Genomic DNA, 22,315 nt, shown 5'->3' on the forward strand with positions numbered 1-22,315 from the left:
GGTGCACAACAACATGCAGTGATACATAAATTTACAGGCAAGAGACAGAAAGGAAAAAAATGCCAATTACAAAAGAGTTCCCGTCACCTGATTACATTCACGTAAAGTACAAAAACGAGGACAGGCACCTATTCCTTACGTGTTAAAGGAGTGTTGAGCTTTTGGGAAAATTACTAAGGACCTCAAGGGGAATTTTAGAGGACAAACAAAATAAAGTTTCTTGGGCTCAATGGATTATAGAGATGGGATTCGGTTGTGAAATCCCACTGAACTGTTCACCTACGATCTCCACATGTGACTTTACTTTTAAAAAATGTCCAAGAATAAGAGATGTATATTAAAAGATCAGTGTCAGGGCACCTGGGTGGCTCAGTGGGTTAAGCATCTGCCTTTGGCAGAAGTCATGATCTCAGGGCCCCAGGATCCTTGCTCAGCAGCAGGGAGTCTGCTTCTCCCTCTCCCTCTACTCTGTTCTCTCTCTTTCTCTCTCTAATAAATAAAGTCTTTAATCAAACAAACAAACAAACAAACAAATACACAAATAAAAGTGTCATAATGTATGCTGACAAGTTGAAATTAAAGTTAGGAAGGAACTTCCCACTGTGACTAAATTTTCATGGCATGCATGAATTTATAGCTAAAGCAATATGGTACTGAGTATACAATATTCACAAAAAAAGAAGGAAATATAGAATTATTTTCTTAAAATTCATATAGGAAAACACAAAAAAATTAAGCGGATAGAGTGTAAAGTAAAAACACGGTAATTCCAAACCCCAACATCTCCATTAGAATATTAAACATATATAAACTGGGGATCCCTGGGTGGCGCAGCGGTTTAGCGCCTGCCTTTGGCCCAGGGCGCGATCCTGGAGACCCAGGATCGAATCCCACGTCAGTCTCCCGGTGCATGGAGCCTGCTTCTCCCTCTGCCTATGTCTCTGCCTCTTTCTCTCTCTCTGTGACTATCATAAATAAATAAAAAAAATTATAAAAAAAAAACATATATAAACTAAATGTTCCTGGTAACACTAAACTTTGCTTGAATATATTCCATTGGAATTTTCCTAGAGTTGTAACTGAAACGTGAGGATGAAATTGGAAAAAAACTAAACAAAAAACAACACCGTGTGTGATAACCAATTAAACATGCTGCATGGCAAAAATAAATATGATGTCGAATAATTTTTAACACTGAAGGAGTCTGTCACTCTTCTTCATAATGTTGTAAAGTATCTAAATGTACTCCATTCTATCTCATCAATAACACATAATCAGTGTGTGCATATTTATATACACATATAAACATATACACACATACATACATGTATGTAGTAAGACATTCATTGTTACCTCACGAGATATAAAAGTATTCATCACAGAGGGTTGACATCATAAAGATGGTGACATAGGTAGATCCCACTTCTGTACTTCTCATAATAAGCTCAACTAGCAACTATACACATAAGACATCACTGGGCAATTCTCAGGACTCAGGGGTGATGCTGAACACCCCCTGGACTACAAAGATCAATAGGGACAGCATCAGAAGGTTAAGTGGAGTCGTTTCCCTATGACCACAGTACACTTCTCCATGGGCCAGCACAGTGCCCCACTGTGGGGGACCACCTAGAACTAGGGTTCTTCTCCCAAGAAGAAAAGAGCCCAGAGTAGGTCAATGACACCGTGGGCATTGTGCCTTGGGGAGGATGGCTTTTCCTGAATGAGTCATTATCCTTCAGTGGAACCACTTTAAAATGTGAGTATAACATGATACCCAACTTTATTTTATCAGTTTTGACAACTGATAAAAATCCTCTTTCCACTCAGATCAGGAAGGGTGTTAAGGACTGCATGGGCTGTGAAACCACATAGGGATATCAAGACTAAAAACTGGGTGGGCCATTTGAAGCATCCATGACTGGTGACCTGCTCCTAAGATATGCAGTGCTTTGCACACAGTCAAGAACACAGGACTAGATTGATCATGGGGCTGAGTGGAAGTGAGGGAGGGAGGTTGTGCCAGCCGTGGGTCACCATCCCTGGAATGTCAAACATGTATAGTGAAGCAGATCTATGTGGGGGTTATATACCTGGGATATCAGTGTTTCTTCTTCTGCCTATTAGTATCCAAAAGCCTTCTTCATCATCAACATCGACTCTGCCAGATGACACCTTAAACCTATGCCCAAAATGTTTAATCATCCGTATCCTCTCTCCACCCACTCCCACATCTGCACCTGGAAAGGTATAGTTATCTATGTCACCCAATAGCAGCTAGGTCTGAGGACCACCAGGGAATTCATTAACTCATGTGGAATGGATCTGACTGCCTTGAATCCCAGAAAATCACCACATTCCTCAAATCCCCATCTCTGTCATTTTATTCATCACTAGAAGCTACTTAAGACATTGCAGTGACCAAAGAGAGCTCCCGACCAGAACTTCCCCACCTTTCAAGAATTGTCCAGGATCACCTGGTTGGTATGGTCGTCTGGGCATCTGCCTTGATCCCAGAATCATGGGATCGAGCCCCACACTGAGCTCCCCACTCATTGAGGAGTCTGCTTCTCCTTCTCCCTCTGCCCCTCCCCCGACTCCTGCAAGCTCTTGCATGCTCTCTCTGTGTCCCTTTCTCATATAAATGAAATCCCTTGGGAAGCCCGGGTGGCTCAGCGGTTTGGCGCCGCCTTCGGCCCAGGGTCTGATCCTGGAGACCCGGGTCCGAGTCTCCCTGCATGGAGCCTGCTTCTCCCTCTGCCTGTGTCTCTGCCTCTCTCTGTGTCTCTCATGAATAAATAAATAAAACCTTGAAAAAAAAAATAAATGAAATCCCTTAAATTGTTCATACTTGCTTTCACTAAGCCTTCTCTCCCTCTCGAAGGATACCGTTAGCATGTCTTATCTGTCCTCACAACTCTTGGTACCAAATGCCTGAAGTAGTCCTGTGGCCCACTGATGTGCTTCCCGGTCTACCAAGGAAGTGGTGACAGCATAGTATTTAAATCTCAGATATGGCCTCAAATGATCCAGTTACCAACCATTTCCGACTCAATTAAAAAAAGTAAAGCTCCTCCTAAGAACCTACAACAGCCTGTGTGGCTTATGTGGGAGGGAGAGAGCAGTGACAATGGGGTCTCCATAAGATACAAAAGGAGGACAGCTGTGATGCCACACACTATAAAGGAGAGGAAGACATGGAAAAACTGGGAATGATTTGGAAACAAAACAAGTAAAATTTGTCTTTCTAAATTTACAGTCAGTAGTGCAGACTTGGACAGGCAGTCTCTCCCCCCCATGAAGAATTCATGTCGGTTCTTTAGCCTAGATATTTTTCATCTCGCCTTGGGCTGCATCATCACTCCCAATAAAATATTGTCTTCTTATGTTTAGAACATCTACCACACCCCGAGCATTGTCCCAACTTGGTCTCTTCAAATGAATGTTAAAACATCCCATGACTCATGAAGTCTCCACGTTTTCACCTAAATCAAACTGTTATACGAAAGTGACTAACTTGGATGATGTCACTTCCAAGAAGGGAAAAGAATAGTAAGTAAAGAAATCGCACTTAGCGTTCTTCTCCAATTAAGAAGGAAGAAATGAAATGTAGCAATTAAACTACATGGAATTGAATATGCTCAGTGAGAAATTACTCCCACATTCGGATGAATTTTTGAACACCATGTCATTTCATGCAAACCATTCTTAAAATCCCTAAGACATACAAGCAACAGTTCCTGAACATTCAAAACAAGGAAAACAGAGTAGATCCTACATGAGTAATAGGTAAGTAGATGAGACACAATTTGCCCGGAGAGATTTTCAAACCAAGGCATACGAAATTTAGGAGAAATAAATTCAACGCAACGTATAGAAAATTATTCCCATCAGGAATCTAGTAAACATTTTTGTTTACTAGGAAATCATGAAGTTTGAAAATAACCTTCTTTGCCCCAATATTCCCTTTCCTTCTGGAGATATAGGTATACCCACACATATACACACAGGTACTTCTTCCTAGTTACTCTACTATTCTGAAATATATCTTGGGATGCCCTGGGGGGTTTAGTGGTTCAACATCTGCCTTCGACTCAGGGCATGATCCCAGATTTGCGGGATCGAGTCCCACATCGTGCTTCCTGAGGAGCCTGCTTCTCCTTCTGCCTATGTCTCTGCTTCTGCCTGTCTCTCTGCCTCTCGTGAATAAATTTAAAAAAATCTTAAAAAGAAAAAAGAGATATATCTTTAGCTTTTTTTAAAACGTTTTTTAAAAAGATTTTATTTATTTATTCATGAGAGACACACACAGAGAGAGAGAGAGACAGAGAGAGAGGCAGAGACACAGGCTCCATGCAGGGAGCCCAATGTGGGACTCGATCCCGGGTCTCCAGGATCAGGCCTTGGGCTGAAGGCAGCGCTAAACCGCTGAGCCGCCTGGGCTGCCCATATCTTTAACTTAATATAACACTTTGCATTCTGTGGATACCAAACCCATAAATGTTGTCTTCTCTATGCTCACCAAAACAACATAAACAAAGAAAAATAGCGATCGAAAATTCTGTAGATGTGGCTTGTAATTATATGTGTATTGACTTTGTTCAGTTAACAGTTTTGAAGTAGGACCCCTGGGCATTGGATGATGAGCCAAGGTTCAATAAAAGAAAACAAAGAAAGGGAAATAAAGTTTACTACTCATAGGTACTGGAGGATGTAAATAATATGCCTTGAGAGACAGCATGAAGGGTTCAAGATTGACTGCAGGCAGAGAAAATGACCAAGAAGTGGGGCAGATGCCATGTTTCGAGTCCATGGTTGGAGTGCTTTCGAGTTCCTGGGCTAAATCTAGAATGCAAATCAAACCAAAATGAGTAAGATTAACTGTGCAGGGATCTTCTCTAAGGGGAGCTTATGCTAAATACTGCCAGCAGACAGCTCTTTCACAAACACTATAGAGGAAGTCCTATCAAAAGTTACCTTTACTTGTGACTTGGGGGCCTTTTATCTAGTGTTATTTGCCACTGGGTAGAACTAGGGTCCGTTCAAAGCCCCTGCAGGCAGTGTGATTATACAAAATGCATTCCAACACAGCATTATCAAGAAATCATTTAGCCACACGCTCAATAATACATCTATATCATCCTTATTACAAACATCATCCTGGGGTGCCTGGGTGGCTCAGGTGATTTAGCTTCTGTCTTCAGCTCAGCTCATGATCTCGGGGTCCTGGGATCAAGCCCTACATCGGGTTCCCTGCTTAGCAGGGAGTCTGCTTCTCCCTCTCCCACTGCTGTTCCCCCTGCTTGTGCTCTCTCTCACTCAAATAAATAAATAAAATCTTAAAGGAAAAAAACCCATCATACTGCTTTAGCAGTAGTATAATATAAGGAGGAAAACATACATCACATAAACTTGGGGAAAATAACCTCAAATAGGGACGCCTGGGTGGCTGAGCAGTTGAGCTTCTGCCTTTGCTCAGGACATCATCCTGGGGTCCTGGGGTCCTGGGATCAAGGGATGGAGTCCCACATCGAGCTTCCTGCATGGAACCTGCTTCTCCCTCTGCCTAGGTCTCTGCCTGTGTGTGTGTGTGTGTGTGTCTCGTGAATAAATGAATAAAATCTTAAAAACAAAATAACCTCAAATTATTTGAGGTTTAAGACCACAGGGAAAAAAGATTATTAGTCATAGCATCCCACTGCTCTAACAAATACAGGTGACTCCTGAATACAGCAGAGGTTCAGTGTGCCAACACCCATGCAGTTGAAAATCCATGTATAATATGGACTCTCTAACACTTAATTTTAATAGCCTCCTGTTGACCAGAAACCTAATCAAAAACAGTCCATTAAAGATGCCTAGGTGGCTCAGTCTATTAACCGTCTACCTTTGGCTCAGGTCATGATCCCAGGGTCCTGAGATCGAGCCCAAATCTGCTCTCCCTCTCCCTCTACTGCTCCCCCTGCATATTCTCTCTCTTTCTCTCATTAAAGAAAAAAAGTCAATGAATATACATGTTATTTTACAGATGATAATACTACAACAAAGGATGCTCAAAAAAAGACAATATTGAGAAGAGCAGAGGAAAGAGAAAATACATTTACAATACTGTACTATAAATAAATCTCGCTATAAGTAGACCTACACAGTGTTCAAACTCACATAGCACAAAGGTCAAGTATACTTTGTGTTCCTGTCTCTTTACCTACAACCTTGATGAAGTTGGGGCAGGCTATGGTTGGTATGGGATAAAACTTCAATCCAGGGCAGAGCCCAGTGGCTCAGCGGATTACCGCTGCCTTTGGCCCAGGGCATGATCCTGGAGACCCGGGATCCGGTTCCCACATTGGACTTCCTGCAGGGAGCCTGCTTCACCCTCTGCCTGTGCCTCTGCCTCTCTTCTCTGTCTCTGTCTCTCTGTCTCTCTCTGTGTGTCTTTCATGATTAAATAAATAAAATCCTTAAAAAAAAAAATACTTCACTCCAGATCACTGTTAACACATTACAATCCATCCAGTGTTACTAATTAAAACATAATTTCAAATGCACTCTAAAGACACCACTGCCACATCACCATGATTCTTAGTCAAAATACCCATTACAAGCATTCAAGAACCATTCTTGTTCCTCAGAGGTAATTTTCTGTGAATTCTGTTCTCAATGCCTTTTCTTATTTTTTTTAAGATTTTATTTATTTAATCAAAAGAGACACAGAGACAGAGGCAGAGACCTAGGCAGAGGGAGAAGCAGTCTCACTGCACAGAGCCTGAGGTGGGACTCAATCCCAGGACCCCCAGATCACGCCCTGAGCCGAAGGCAGACGCTCAACCACTGAGCTACCCAGGCGTCCCTCTCAATGCCTTTTAAACAGAGACCAGGGCAGCCCCGGTGGCCCAGCAGTTTAGCGCCGCCTGCAGCCTGGGGTGTGATCCTGGAGACCTGGGATCGAGTCCCATGTCCGGCTTCCTGCATGGAGGCTGCTTCTCCCTCTGCCTGTGTCTCTGCCTCTCTGCCTCCCTCTGAATAAATAAATAAATAAATAAATAAATAAATCTTTAAAATAAATAAATAAATAAATAGAGACCAAGTATGGAGTCGAAGTGGACTTACAATAATTTTATACCCTTTACAGAATAGCTAAGTATAATTTCCTCAGACGTCTGTGAAATCTCTTTATTTGAACGGGATAACTAATAATTTTGACTTCTACCAACTGCTAATATAAAGATACATCCAGATGTTAATGAACTGCCAGCATAGTCTCCTTAAACAGCAATTGGCAAATCTATTTATTTTTTTAAGATTGTTTATTTATTTAAATACCCACCATTCGCTTTGACGTGGATGGAACTGGAGGGTATTATGCTGAGTGAAAAAGGTCAATCGGAAAAGGACAAACATTATATCGTCTCATTCATATGGGAAATATAAAAAATAGTGAAAGGGAATAAAGGGGAAAGGAGAAAAAATGAGTGAGAAATATCAGAGAGAGACAGAACACAAGAGACTCCTCCTACCTCTGGGAAACGAACAAGGGGTGGTGGAAAGGGAGGTGGGCGGGGGGCGGGGGGTGACTGGGGGATGCCCCCCTGAGGGGGGCACTTGATGGGATGAGCACTGGGTGTTATGCTATATGTTGGCAAATTGAACTCCAATAAAAAAGAATTAAAAACATAAAAAATAAAAGAATTTGATGTCAGAAAGCCAAAAAAAAAAAAAAAAAAAAAAAGATTCTTTATTTATTTTAAAGAGAGAATGAGTGACCACGAGATGCGTAGAAAAAGATGGAATCCCCAACACACTCCACCCCATGAGGAGACTATGGTGATGATGCCTGAGATGATGACCGGAGCTTAAACCAAGAATCAGATGCTTAATTCACTGAGCCACCCGGGTGCTCCTTGGTAAAACTATTTAAAATTCAGGATGTTTCTTTATCTTATGTTCCTTATATCTTAAAAATTATTTTATCCATTTATCTTCTTTTTTCAAGATTTTATTTATATTTATTTTTGAGAGACACACACAAAGAGAAGAGAGAGAGAAAGAGAGAGGCAGAGACACAGGCAGAGGGAGAAGCAGACTCCATGCAGGGAGCCCAAAGTGGGACTCAATCCCAGGTCTTCAGATCAGGCCCCGAGCCAAACGTGGTGATAAACTGCTGAGCCACCCGGGCTGCCCTCCATTTATTTTTTTAAGCTTATTTATCTATCTATCTATCTATCTATCTATCTATCTATCTATCTATCTATTCATTCATGAGAGACACAGAGAGAGGCAGAGACACAGGCAGAGGGAGAAGCAGACTCCATGCAGGGAGCCCAAAGTGGGACTCAATCCCAGGTCTTCAGATCAGGCCCCGAGCCAAACGTGGTGATAAACTGCTGAGCCACCCGGGCTGCCCTCCATTTATTTTTTTAAGCTTATTTATCTATCTATCTATCTATCTATCTATCTATCTATCTATCTATTCATTCATGAGAGACACAGAGAGAGGCAGAGACACAGGCAGAGGGAGAAGCAGACTCCATGCAGGGAGCCCAAAGTGGAACTCAATCCCAGGTCTTCAGATCAGGCCCCGAGCCAAACGTGGTGATAAACTGCTGAGCCACCCGGGCTGCCCTCCATTTATTTATTTATTTATTTATTTTTTAAATTTTTTTTTAAACATTTTTATTTATTTATGACAGTCACAGAGAGAGAGAGAGGCAGGGACATAGGCAGAGGGAGAAGCAGGCTCCATGCACCGAGAGCCCGACGTGGGATTCGATCCCGGGTCTCCAGGATCACGCCCTGGGCCAAAGGCAGGCGCCAAACCGCTGCGCCACCCAGGGATACCCATTTATTTTTTAAGCTTATCTATCTATCTATCTATCTATCTATCTATCTATCTATCTATCTATTCATTCATGAGAGACACACAGAGAGAGGCAGAGACTTGGGCAGAGGGAGAAGCAGGCTCCCCGCAGGGAGCCCGATGTGGGACTCCATCCTGGAACTCAGGGATCATGCCCTGAGCTGAAGGCAGATGCTTAACCGTTGAACCACCCAGGCATCCCTATCCATTTATTTAGAGAGAGAAAGAACATGTGGGAGATTAGCAGGGAGGGCCAGAGGGAGAGGGACAGAAAGATCCCCAGCTGACAGGGCTGAGCACTGAGCCCAATATGGAGCTCCATCCCAACTTCCCAGATCATGACCTGAGTTGAACTGAAGAGACAGATGCTTAAGCAACTCAGCCACCCAGGCACCCTTCTCTTACTTTAATGTAAATGATGACTCTCTGAACACTTACTTCATCATGATTTAGGTCACTCTTCCTCATGACCCACAAACAGCATCTCCATGTGGACTTTCTTCATAAATTGTAAACCATAGTCTCCTTCATCGTCTATGCAAAGTAGGCATGAATGAATTCCCCACCAAATAAGAGCCCCTCATGTCTGTGAGACAGCCACAATCAAATCACCTTGAATGCACCCACGCAATAAAGGCACAACACGAGATGACTTAAGAGTCAAATCAATACTATTTGCCATGCAAAAACTCTCAAATATGGTCAAAAGCAAATAAGACACACTAATACCCCTCCCCAGACATCCATCCTCTCTCGATCCTTTCAGGCATATTAGCAAGTGCAGCTGACCTTTGAATAAGTGGGTTTGAACAGTATGGGTCCACTTACACATAAGTTTTCTTGATACGTACTTCTTGAAGTACTGTAAACATGTTTTCTGTTCATTATGATTTCCTTAACATTTTCTTTTCTCAAGCTTACATTATTATAACAATGCCATAATAGGGATACCTGGGTGGCTCAGCGGTTGAGCCTCTGCTTTTAGCTCAGAGTATGATCCCGGGTCCAGGAATCGAGTCCCACATCGGGCTCCCTGCAAGGAGCCTGGAGCCTGCTTCCTTCTCTATCAATGTCTCTGCCTCTCTCTCTGGGTCTCTCATGAATAAATAAATAAAATATTAAAAAAAAAAACAATGCCAGATATAGTACAGAAAACATACTAAGAATGGGATATTGACTGTTCCTGTTCTGGAAGGCTTCTTGTCAACAATAGGCTATTTCCATGGATAAACAGGTATGGTTTTATGTATGGGGAGTCAAAAGTGACGAGCAGATTTTCAACGGTGAAAGAGTTGACACCCCTAATACCTGCATTGTCCAAATCTAAAATGTAATTAAGTGTTTGAACTTTGGATTTTACTCCATAATAAATATCCTAATTTAGAATCATGTGTGAAATAGACTGATCTTTTGCTTTCTACAGTGAATTCTTTGATTGATTGATTGATTTAAAGATTTTATTTATTTATTCATGAGACACACAGAGAGAGACAGAGACAGAGACACAGGCAGAGGGAGAGGCAGGCTCCATACAGGGAGCCCTACATGGGACTGGATCCCGAGACTCTAGGATCATGCCCCTGGGCCCAAAGCAGGCGCCAAACCGCTGAGCCATCCAGGAATCCCCTCTTATTTATTTTAGATTTCACATTCCCATTACATAGTTAGACAATTATTTACATCTTCAATATTTCATCCTTCATGAAGGCTTCCTTCTTCTGAAGTGTGTATTAAGAACAAAGGTTTTCATCATTCATTACATTTCTAGGGTTTCTATCCAGTATGCTTTCTCCTGTATTGAGTAAGAGTTTGTTCCCTGTGAAGACTTTGCCAACATTCTTGACATTTGTACAGTATCTCCACAGGATGTATTATCTCATGTCGAATAGTTTTCATTATGTATTAAATGTTTTGCCACATTCTTTACACTTGTAGGGTTCCTGTCATTAAGCACTGTCTGATGTTCAGAAAGTTGTAGCTTCTGAACAAAGCTTAAAGGCTTTGCGCATTTTTTTTTACATTGGTCAGCCTTCTCACCAGCATGTATTACCTTATGATGGTAAGTTTTGAGTAGTGCTTAAAGGCTTTGCCACAATGTTTACATTTGTAAGATTTCTTCCCATTATGAAATCTCTGCTGTTGACTGAGTTTTGAAGACCAGTTTAAAGGTTTGCCAGAGTTACTACATTTGTAAGTCTTCTCTCCAGTGAGGACACAATGATGTAAAATAAGATTTGAGCTTTCATAAAAGACTTTCCCACATGTATTACTGTAGACTAGTTATCTGGAAACTGAGTTTCCTGACCCTTGATTATTGTTTCTCCCCAATATATTCCACTGATAACGTTCTGTCTCGAGTATAAACACCTCAGTGATTATGGAAGATAGAAAGGCTTTTAGTGAGGACTCTAAGTGTATAACACATAAAGATAAAAAACGTGGGACTCCTGGGTGGCTCAGCGGTTGAGCGCTTGCTTCTGCCCAGGGAGTGATCCTGGGGTCCCGGGATCAAGTACCACAACAGGCTCCCTACATGGAACGTGCTTCTTTCTCTGCCTGTGTCTCTGCCTCTCTCTGTCTCTCTGTCTCATGAATAAATAAAATCTTAAAAAAAAAAAAGATAAATAACTTGCTCCAAATTATGTATTATGTGATAACTATTAAACATGGATGTCTGAATAAAGACCCCCCTCCCCCGTGTTTATCTAAATTAAAGACATTGAAAAAGGATTGATTATGTATTGGTGGAAGAATAATGAACCCTCTGAAAAAGACTTCCCAAATCAGTCACATTTAGAATTTTTAAAAAGATTTTACTTATTCACGAGAGACAGACAGAGAGAGGCAGAGACATAGGCAGAGAGAGAAGCAGGCTCCTCACAGGGAGCCCGATGCGGGACCGGGCCCCGGACTCTGGGATCATGCCCTGAGCCAAAGGAGACTCAACCGCTGAGCCACCCAGGCGTCCCACATTTAGAATTCTTAGCTTTCTTTCTCCATGTCTAACTTTCAGACATGTCTCAGTGAATGACTGATCCAATCTTATATTTCAAATGGTTTGAATGTTATTTTCAGGATGGATTAGGGGGAGTTTCCAGAATTTGCAAATGTCCTTTCAGAGAACAGGTATGCATGAAAATGGAATTTGGCCCTCGGGTTCAAAGATACCGTTCTGCCAATGTGACTCACGTAAGGTGGGGTTTCCCCCCTAAAGTTTTATATCCTTGACCTCTTCTGGTAGTTGAGATTTCATTACGGGTGATTTTCCTAGTTTGATTATATCCATCGAAACATCCTTCCTGCTTTTCCCTCCCCCTTCCCTTTCCCAGACATTCATTAATTATAAATACTCAGGGCCACAGCTTTTGGATCTTCCTATATAACAATCTTCTTTGCCTGTCTTTGCTAACAAGCCTAGGGTGTTATGGAAAGACACAACTAAAAGATACAAAATAAGTTTTTCCACTTACTAAGCTCACATGCATGTACATTAAAATGCTAATTTGCAAAAGTAATACCTATCATAGGACATCAGCAACTGAGGAATTGGAAGCACTTAGGGCTTTGCTCTTCCATGGAGACAAAAAAGGACCAAATTACCTTTTAGAATGCTTCAGAAGCCAATGAGGAGAGCACAGCATCCCCAGGCAAGGACAAATGAAGAAAGGCCATATCAGAGAGACAAAGGAAGTTTTTGACACTTGTTCCTTGCAGCTAGCTGCTCAACCTGTCACTCCATGGCAACATTGTGAGAAAACTCTTACAAGACTGGCCTGTATGTTCAATGATCTGGCTCCATTATAGCGGCCCGAGGAACTTGTTTCTGTCATGCATGACATAGAAAAAAGAGAGAGTGAGAACACCCTCTGGAAGCAGTGTGGGCCCGAGGAACTTGTTTCTGTCATGCATGACATGGAAAAAAGAGAGAGTGAGAACACCCTCTGGAAGCAGTGTGGTAGCTGCTCAGACAAAAGGCGGGCATTTGTTCAAACAATGGAGAGATAATAGGGCTGAAGGGAAAGAGCCAGGAAGATATCATGAGCTATAAAGCAGTAACTGCCCTTTTGTAACGTGTAAATAACAAAAACTCAGACATGACAAATGCCCAGCATATGTGTGACAGGTGCCAGGATTACTATTATGTGTGTTCTCTACAAAGAAAGTACATAATCCTGGGCCCAGAAGCTGCTTTTCTATTTCTTTTTTTCTTTTTCTTTTTTCTGTTTTCGTAATTCACAAATGTCAACAGAAGATCACATGACACAAAGAAATAGAAAAATGTCAGGCAGCCCGGGTGGCTCAGTGGTTTAGCGCCACCTTCAGCCCCCGGGCCTGATCTTGGAGACCCAGGATCGAGTCCCATGTCGGGCTCCCTGTGTGGACCCTGCTTCTCCCTCGGCCTGTGTCTCTGCCTCTCTCATGAATATAATAAATAAAATCTTAAAAAAAAAAAAAGAAAAGACAAATGTGTTCCAGTCACAGGAACAAAATATATACCCCAAACTGACCCTAGATTAATGAGGAACTATTAATTGGATAACAGAGAATTAACTATCATAAAGATGTAGAGGAGAAATGAAGAGAAAACAGATATGTGGCTAAATGATCTCAGAAAACTGTGTGACCAAAATGTAAACAAAAGAGACAAAGTATAACTATCGACCAACCAGGAATTGGGAGCCAAAGAGTACAATCACTGAACTGAAAAATACACTAAGGAGGGATGCCTGGGTGGCTCCCCGGTTGAGCTTCTGCCTTTCACTCAGGTCATGATCCTGAGGTCCAGGATCCAGTGGCACAGTGGGCTCCCTACAGGGAGCTTGCTTCTACCTCTGCCTGTGTCTCTGCCTCTCTCTGTGTCTCTCATGAATAAATAAATAAATACAACCTTTAAAAAAAATACACTGGGCACCCCAGGTGGCTCAGCTGTTTACGCCGCCTTCCATCCAGGGCATAATCCTGGGGACCCTGGATCCAGTCCCATGTCTGCCTTCCTGCATGGAGCCTGCTTCTCCCTCTGCCTGTGTCTGCCTCTCTCTCTCTCTCTCTCTCTCTCTCTCAAAAAAAAAAAAATAAAATCTTTAAAAAATATAAATGAATAAATAAATAAATAAATAAATAATTAAATAAATGCACTAAGGAGTGAGCAAAACACTTGCTCAAGCAGAAGAATGAATCGGGCTCTCCAAAGACCCTGTTTTTTTTTTTTTTAAGAATTTATTCACTTATTCATGAGAGACACAGAGAAAGAGAGAGAGGCAGAGACACAGGCAGGGGGAAAAGCAGGATCCATGCAGGGAGCATGACATGGGACTCGATCCGGGGACTCCAGGATCATACCCCTGGCCACAGGCAGGCGCTAAACCACTGAGCCCCCAGGGATCCCCAAGACCCTTTGTTTTAAATCACCTACTACGAAGACCAAAGAAAAATGTGGAAAAGGACATGGCCTGGGATCCATGGGACCCCAACAAGTGGGATGATACGAACACTAAGGGGACCCCATAAGAAGAGGAGTGAAAGGGGGCAGAGAGTTTACATGAACAGCTAAAGGCTTCTACTTCACACATATGTGGAAAGAGGCAAATTCAATAATCTCAGTAAAAAAGTAGGATAAATGTCAAGACAGAAACACAGTGACACATTACAATTAATCTATCAGAGATGCCCGGGGGGCTTAGCGGTTGAGCGTCTGCCTTTGGCTCAGGGCATGATCCCACGTCCGGGGAAAGAGTCCCACTCTGGGCTCACTGCGAGGAGCCGGCTTCTCCCTCTGTCTATGTCTCTGCTTCTCTGCGTGTCTCTCATGAATAAATAAATAGAATCTTTAATATATATGCATATACATATGTGTATGTACATATAAAACTCATCCATCAAAAATCAGAAGTGAAAAGAGAATTTTAAACCAACATGACAACATCTACTCATCTTCTACAAGGGAGCCTCTATAGTATACTACTGAAATTTTCAGTAGACGTTACAACATAAAACTCTGCTCATGTGAATATTTAAAAGGGTACCTGGGTAGCTCAGTCAGTTACCCATCCACCTTCAACTCGGGTAATGATCCCAGCATCCTGGGATAGAACCCCATGTCATGCTCCCTGCTCAGCAGGGAGTCTGCTTCTCTGTCTCCCTCTCCCTCTCTCTCTCCCTCTTCACCTGCTTGTGCGCTCTCAAGTAAACACATAAAATATTTTTAAAAAATATAATAAAATTAGAAATCTACATACTAAACTGAATTAAAGTATGGGATGCCTGGAGGGCTCAACGGTTGAGCATCTGCCTTTGGTCAGGCTGTGATCCACGGGTCTAGGAATGAAGTCCCACATCGGGCTCTCCACAAGGAGCCTGGTTCACCCTCTGCCTACATCTCTGCCTCTCTCTGTGTGTGTGTGTGTGTGTGTCTCTTATGAATGAATGAATGAATGAATAAATAAATAAATAAATAAATAAATAAATAAATAGGGCAGCCCAGGTGGCTCAGCGATTTGGCGCCGCCTTCAGCCCAGAGCACGACCCTGGGTTCCAGGATCGAGTTCCCACGTCGGGCTCCTTGCATGGTGCCTCCTTCTCCCTCTGCCTCTCTCTCTCTATGTCTCATAAATAAATAAAATCTTTAAAATAAATAATAAAAATAAAAATAAAAATAAAAATAAAAATAAAAATAAAAATAAAAATAAATAAATAGGGATCCCTGGGTGGCGCAGCGGTTTGGCGCCTGCCTGCCTTTGGCCCAGGGCGCGATCCCGAAGACCCGGGATCGAATCCCACGTCGGGGTCCCGGTGCATGGAGCCTGCTCTCCCTCTGCCTGTGTCTCTGCCTCTCTCTCTCTCTCTGTGACTATCATAAATAAATAAAAATTTAAAAAAAATTAAAAAAATAAATAAATAAAACTTAAAAAATAAATCTTTTAAAAAAAGAATTATTCGAAGTAAAATTATTCTATACGCAAAACATTTTTTCAATATGGGAATTTTACTATCTACTTCACTTCTTACAAAGCACATACATGCCCATGTCATATCAGAACTTTTGATCTAGGGATGCCTGGGTGGCTCAGCAGTTGAGCCCCTGCCTTCAGCTCGGGCATGATCCTGGAGTCCCGGGATCGAGTCTCACATCGGGCTCCCTGCATGGAGCCTGCTTCTCTCTCCCTATGTCTCTGACTCTCTCTCTCTCTCTGTCTGTGTCTCTCATGAATAAATGAATACAACCATAAAAAAATAAAACATAAAGTGCTAGCAAATAAAGGTAGAATAAATAATGTAACTGGCCAAGAACTAGTATGCAAATCTTAAATAATTCAGGCAAGGATCATCAAGGGACTTTATCTGATGAAATCACTGAGTTTCTAATTTTGTCTGATTAAGATTAAAGCCTCCATAACAGTGGAATGCATAAATCAGAAATCATGGGATGTCTGTCTCTAGTGTTCCTGGGATTTCTGCACCAAAACCCGTATGGCCACCACAACTCTGGCACACTTCCCACACGAGGCAAAACAGAACTTAGAAAAGAGTTAGTTAGCATCAAGTTCTTCAGAAACAGGGAGATTTCCCCAAGGTCCTCAAAACGATGGAAAACCTCTCAGATTGTGGAGGCCCTCCCACTCCCATGGGAGTCTCCTGGCCCTCCCTGTGGATGTGATGGACCATAACTGGACCTGAAGGAGAATCCTTAAGAGAATAAAAGAGCATGATAATGTTGCATAATAGATGTCCCTTTGGAAGAGACAGAGAAATAAAACTGGGCTTCCCCAACTGACTTTGATTCAAGGAGAGCTACTGGAACCGCACTTCAGGGTCTATCGTCCTCCTTTAGATTTGGACCTCAACTTCTGTCATCTGCTTCACATATTCCCACCTACCTGGATGGATGGCTACTGTCTTCTTTGTCTTCAGATCCCAAGGTTCCTTCCTTTGCTCCAAAAAGGAGACCAAATCTGGCTTTGATACAATTAGACCTGTTTATTAGAAAAAGGGAATAGAAGTATTGCTGGAGATTCTTTCAATCCACTATTGTGCTCAATAGAGAAGAGAGGCCATTGTAAAATAACAGAAGATGATTTCCAAACACTGTTGACCAACAGCCACTTTAGAACAGGTAGGGTATCAAATATTCACATCCTGACTTCGGTTTCCAAGTACTACTGATATAATAATGAGTAAAAATTGGAGTTTAAATGTGGGCAATAAGGGCAGCCCGTGTGGCTCAGCGGTTTAGCGCCGTCTTCAGCCCAGGGCGTGATCCTAGAGACCTGGGATCGAGTCCCACGTCGGGCTCCCTGCATGGAGCCTGTCTCTCCCTCTGCCTGTGTGAGTCTCTGCCTCTCTCTCTCTCTCTCTCTGTGTGTGTGTGTGTGTCTCTAATAAATAAATAAAAATCTTAAAAAAAACATGTGGGCAATACCATTTTATGCTGCTCAATGTTTAGAATTGCCACTAATCTACAGAAATGATGTTACCCCCTTAAGGAAGGGGAAGCTAAAGCTGAAAAGCAAATATCATTAAGATTTTTCTCTAAACCTACAACCCCAGGTCGCCCGGGTGGCTCGGCGGTTGAGCATCTGCTTAAGCATCTGCCTTTGGCTCAGGGTGTGGTCCCGGAGTCCCGGGATCAAGTCCCACGTCAAGATCCTTGCTTCCTCTGCTCCCCCCCGCCCATGAATAAATAAAAATTTTTTAAAAAATCCTAAAACCCCAACTTATTTTTAAATTTTTAAAAAAAAATTTTTTTTAAATTTATTTATGATAGTCACAGAGAGAGAGAGAGAGGCAGAGACACAGGCAGAGGGAGAAGCAGGCTCCATGCACCGGGAGCCCGATGTGGGATTCGATCCCGGGTCTCCAGGATCGCGCCCTGGGCCAAAGGCAGGCGCCAAACCGCTGCGCCACCCAGGGATCCCTAAAACCCCAACTTATGTTCCTTACTGCATGGACTGGGTTCCAGTCATGCAATGAGGAATCACCCAAGAGACAGTCTTCAAAGGAAGGAATGAAGAGTTTGTTGAGTTGGTTTGGTTGAGTTGATTTGGGAAATCTCAAAGCAGTTATTCTCACCCACGAAGAGGAGGTGTCCATAGTTCTCTAACATCACATCTCTGTATAATTCCCGCTGAGTATGGTTCAGACATCTCCACTCCTCCGGAGAGAATTCTACGGCCACATCCCTGAATGTCAGCAGTCCCTGCAATAAATACCACAGTTACCAAATGGCCATTGACAAGAGTTCACAATGTACCTAAGATGAAAGAGGGAGTTAGTGTCACCAGCTAGAACCAATGATCTGACCCTTTCTGCTTACCTGCTTATCAATGCCAACCTTAGTCTCTCACATTTTACTTAACCTCTCTTTCCACTTTATCCTTTACTGAGGCCAAAACACCTCATGGGCAGTCTCCCGTGGTGAAACAGAAACTATCCAATGAAGAAGGGGAATGACTGCCCCGAGGAAGTGTTTGGCCTGGCGCAGGTTGAGGCAGACAGACTAAGGTGTAACCCATGGAGTCATCTACAGTTACTTTTACCTCATTATAATACTAAAATTCTCCATGCATGGAGGACAAACATCATTTACCTAAAGTACAAAGTATTTTCTTAACGTCTATATGCAACCTTATGCCAGCTCTACATAAGGTAACAGGCTACCCTTTCTAAATATCCACCCTAACCCCCCCATAATAGGAAATCATTTATCATTTCCCCTTGCTCTGTGAGTCTCTGCTTTGGAAGTTATACCCTATAATCTTATTTGTGGCAAATCAAGATCCCTGTGTGTGAGAATCCCATGTAGTGTAGTTTCCATCTGTGACTCACCAAGCAGTGAACTCATGTCATTTGAGCTATTTTAGAACTAGTTCTGTCTTACAGAAGTCTCCTGCTTTCTGCAGTAAAATAATATTTAACATGGTATTAGGCTCTAATGTACTAACTTTGAGGTCAGAGGATAGCATGTGATCCACAAAACTTATAAATACTGTGTGTTGGGGATCCCTGGGTGGCTCAGCGGTTTAGCTCCTGCCTTCAGCCCAGGGCGTGATCCTGGAATCCTGGGATTGAGTCCCGAATTGGGCTCCCTGCATGGAGCCTGCCGCTCCCTCTGCCTGCGTCTCAGCCTCTCTCTCTCTCTCTCTCTCTCTCTCTCTGTGTCTCTCATGAATGAATAAAATCTTTAAATAAATACATAAATACATAAATACTGTGTGTTGATCCAATTGAAGTTGCATATTGAAAGCATCAACTTAGGTATACACATTATTGAATACTATGTTTATATCATACAGTTGTTTATTTTTCTTACAGGGAAAGTTTTGGTGGGCTACAAATGTAATCATCAACTTTTCTTTTTTTTTAAATAGTAGCTCTCTCTGCTACTCCTACTGCTTGTGCTCACGCGCTCTCTCTCAAATAAACAAATAAAGAATCTTTAAAAAAAACGTGACAGAGCAGCAAATTGTCATGGTGACAAATTTAAGAAACACTGTCAATGACCTGAGACTATGAATCTCTTTGTGGATAATGATGTTTCTTTCATTCACCCTATCTATACAAAGACATGATATAGATACAAAACAGCTATTATTTGAGTCTAGCACAATGAGGGAATACAAGCAAAAAATGTTTGCCTTTAAACCAGAAGTGTGGGACGCCTGGGTGGCTCAGCAGTTGAGTCTCGGCCTTTCGCTCCAGACGTGATTCCAGTTCTCAGGATGGAGTCCCAGGATGGAGTCCCTGGACAGAGCCCCAGGATGGAGTCCCAGGTCGGGCTCCCCTCAAAGAGCCTGCTCTCCCTCTGCCTATATCTCTGTCTCTCTCTGTGTGTCTCTCATGAGTAAATAAATAAAAGCTTTTTAAAAAAAGGAGTATGTCAGTGACATAAGTGTGGAATATAATAAAAACTCACAGGATAGAAGTCTGGTTGATGGAGAACCTCCACTCCCTGAAGTCGATATGATCAACTACATGAAGCTGAGTTTTCATTTGTCCAGTGGAAACTGCTTGGTGTGGGTTGGGAGTAAAAGGTCAAGAAACTATCCATGAGACATTTTTGGTGGAAAAAATCCTTTTTTTATTAACGCTCAGGGATATGACCCTTGGGCAGAAAAAGCTGCAGTGTGATTTTGAGGAAGCATGGATTATATGCTTTTAAGCCGGGGGGTGGGGGGCTGCGCAGTATAGGTAAAATAAGTTTCTAAAGGGATTTACATCTGTTCAAGAGGACTTCTAGGATCCTGGGAGTCTGGCTACCATCAAGCTAAGGTTGCTTTTTGCCTCAAGCAAAGCATTAACACTAAGGCAGCTGTGAATTCCCTGAGAAAAGTCAGACTCTGCTTGTCTCAAGTATTATCTATCAGTGAGCTGCAAATCTCACTACGGACGTTTCATTTTACCTACATTTCTTTTGCTTTGTTCTCCTAAGAAACTACAAGCAAAGAGAAACTCAGAAGAAAGAAGTTTCCAGGTGAAAAGGGATGGTTTCTGCACATTGCTCAGCAAATCCAAGATCCTTACAAATAGAAAAGGAAAATAGGATCATTGCAGCCGAGACATCTAGCAGAGCATCAAACCAAAAGAAGTTAACACCAGCTGTAATGAAACGTTGATATCCGTGCCTAAGGAACACTGAAGGACCCATTACTACTGGTGTTGAGGAAGGGACAGGCAGGGCTCACCAAAAATCCCAGAAATGGGGAGCCTAAGAAACCACAGATAAGGGAACATAAACAGACCAACTCGTTTGTTTTAAACATCAGAGATGAGATAGCGAAAGGAGAAGTAATCGTGGTGCTATCAGTGGTGATGTCAAGATTTAAGTCCCCGGGTCAGGTGTCTATACAAGATCAAACATAAAAGCCTTCATTGGCAACCAGTTTGAAACCCCTCTCACTCTAGACAGCTTTCTTTCTGTTCTCACCCTCACTTGGTAAACTATCACTTCACCCTTTTGTGTCTACGAGAGTCATTCTTCCACTCGGCAGACAAGAACCCTGCAACAGTGTGTTCTTCATAGACGCTGCTTTTAGGCAAACAGGCTTGAGCAATGGAATGCAGAAAGAGCCAGTGACCACCTGGCTGAATGCAGACAGGCCCATCAGGCAACCCACCCTGAAGTGTCCAGAGGCCTGAACTAGCCAATGGGCTTCTCACAACCAGGTACACTTCCCCAAAAAAGGGAAGATTCCATTTGTTGCCATATGTCCTCATCTTCCCCCTTTAACCACAGCCCCCACCCTCTATACGTCTTTGCAGACAGCCTCTCCTCTGTGGTCCTACCTGCAGCTCCCTCCAGCTCCCTCGTTGTCTATTCAATGTGAACTTCTAGCTCCTTTGTTCTGCCTCAGGTGAATTCTCTCACTTCCTCTGCTACCAGCTTCTAACTGATGGTCGCCCTATATTTAGGGGCCCACTTTCAATCAAGAGACACCCCATTTAGGCACCACATTCTTGTGGCCCCTGAAGAGTAAATCAGACTGTAAACTATGAATACTCTTCATTTATACAAACTTCAGTTGTGGAGGCCGAGAAAAATTAAGGCCATTCCACCTCAAGTTTAGCATTAGCACAAGTACAGCCATCTTAGGCCCTTAGGAATGAGCTGCACTTTACAGGAAAACCTGCAGAATGTCCTAGGCAGGGAATCCCATATCGGAAAGACCATAAAGCTCAGATGCCCAGAAAGACCATAAAGCTCAGAATGCCCTTGGCAGAAACCGAACAGAGTCACAGACGGTTTCCATTTCCTGTAACAGCTAGTATATTTTAAATATAGTACCTTCTCCATGTTCTAAACAGTAAGACTGGGCCCCCGTTTGTTCTCAGAGAATATTCTTTTTTTTTTTTTTTTTGGATCTTATATCCACTGTGTTTATTCTTTACTTTGGGGGATTCCTGGGTGGCTCAGTAGTTTAGCGCCTGCCTTCGGCACAGGGTGTGATCCTGGTATCCCGGGATCCAGTCCCACGTCAGGCTCCCTGCATGGAGCCTGCGTCTCCCTCTGCCTGTGTCTCTGCCTCTATCTCTCTCTGTGTCTCTCATGAATAAATTCATAAAATCTAAAGAAAAAAAAAGGATTCTTTAACCCAACACCGTCCCCGTGGATCTCTCACAAAGGAATTATTTTCAATACTTGCACACAGGTCTGTAATTCAAAGTGACAACCGTTGATGGCCTACTGAGAGCCAGATTGGGTGAAGGGATAAAAGGCTCTGGTTAATAGGGAGAAGTGGTCTAAAGACCTGATCTTGAGTGTCATTTCTGAAAAGGTTTAAAAATTAGGTGCAAACATAAAGCAGAAACATCAGAACTAGAAAAACCAACGTTTGCAATATCTAAATCTGAGGAATTTGGGGAGAAAAGGAGGACATGGCCTCTGACCTGGGAAGCAAGGCTTACCTGACAACTGGCCATTTCTTCTGTCACGTCCTTTTCTAGAGCTCTTTCTCAGAAGAGATT

General features: G+C 42.6%; 1 protein-coding gene and 1 long non-coding RNA gene across 18 annotated transcripts in view; one reads left to right on the forward strand and one right to left on the reverse strand.

The window, feature by feature from the left end:
- Positions 1 to 22,315, reverse strand: part of LOC144324750 (KRAB domain-containing protein 5-like) — a 167,336-nt gene that overhangs the window by 36,118 nt on the left and 108,903 nt on the right. For 11 of the 14 annotated variants that reach the window (XM_077916141.1, XM_077916107.1, XM_077916097.1 and 8 more), the window contains 2 exons: positions 17,924 to 18,050; positions 16,732 to 16,827 (listed from right to left, as the gene is read on the reverse strand). In XM_077916141.1, coding sequence (XP_077772267.1) covers positions 16,732 to 16,827; positions 17,924 to 18,050 — 223 coding nt within the window. Of the gene's footprint in view, positions 1 to 4,570; positions 4,846 to 16,731; positions 16,828 to 17,923; positions 18,051 to 22,315 lie in introns of those variants that run through there. The other 3 variants (XM_077916077.1, XM_077916083.1, XM_077916055.1) reach the window with 3 other exon arrangements.
- LOC144280458 (uncharacterized) lies at positions 1,397 to 20,804 on the forward strand. Of its 4 annotated transcripts, XR_013348858.1 has the most exons (5): positions 1,397 to 1,759; positions 2,128 to 2,248; positions 3,394 to 3,552; positions 7,751 to 7,904; positions 20,283 to 20,804. It is a non-coding gene; the product is annotated as an uncharacterized LOC144280458 (long non-coding RNA). The 4 variants fall into 4 exon arrangements; XR_013348857.1 differs by lacking the exon at positions 20,283 to 20,804 and having other exon boundaries at positions 7,751 to 7,924; XR_013348859.1 differs by lacking the exons at positions 3,394 to 3,552; positions 20,283 to 20,804 and having other exon boundaries at positions 7,751 to 7,924.

The sequence above is a fragment of the Canis aureus genome, chromosome 1, assembly GCF_053574225.1.
Source record: "Canis aureus isolate CA01 chromosome 1, VMU_Caureus_v.1.0, whole genome shotgun sequence".
NCBI lineage: Eukaryota > Metazoa > Chordata > Mammalia > Carnivora > Canidae > Canis > Canis aureus.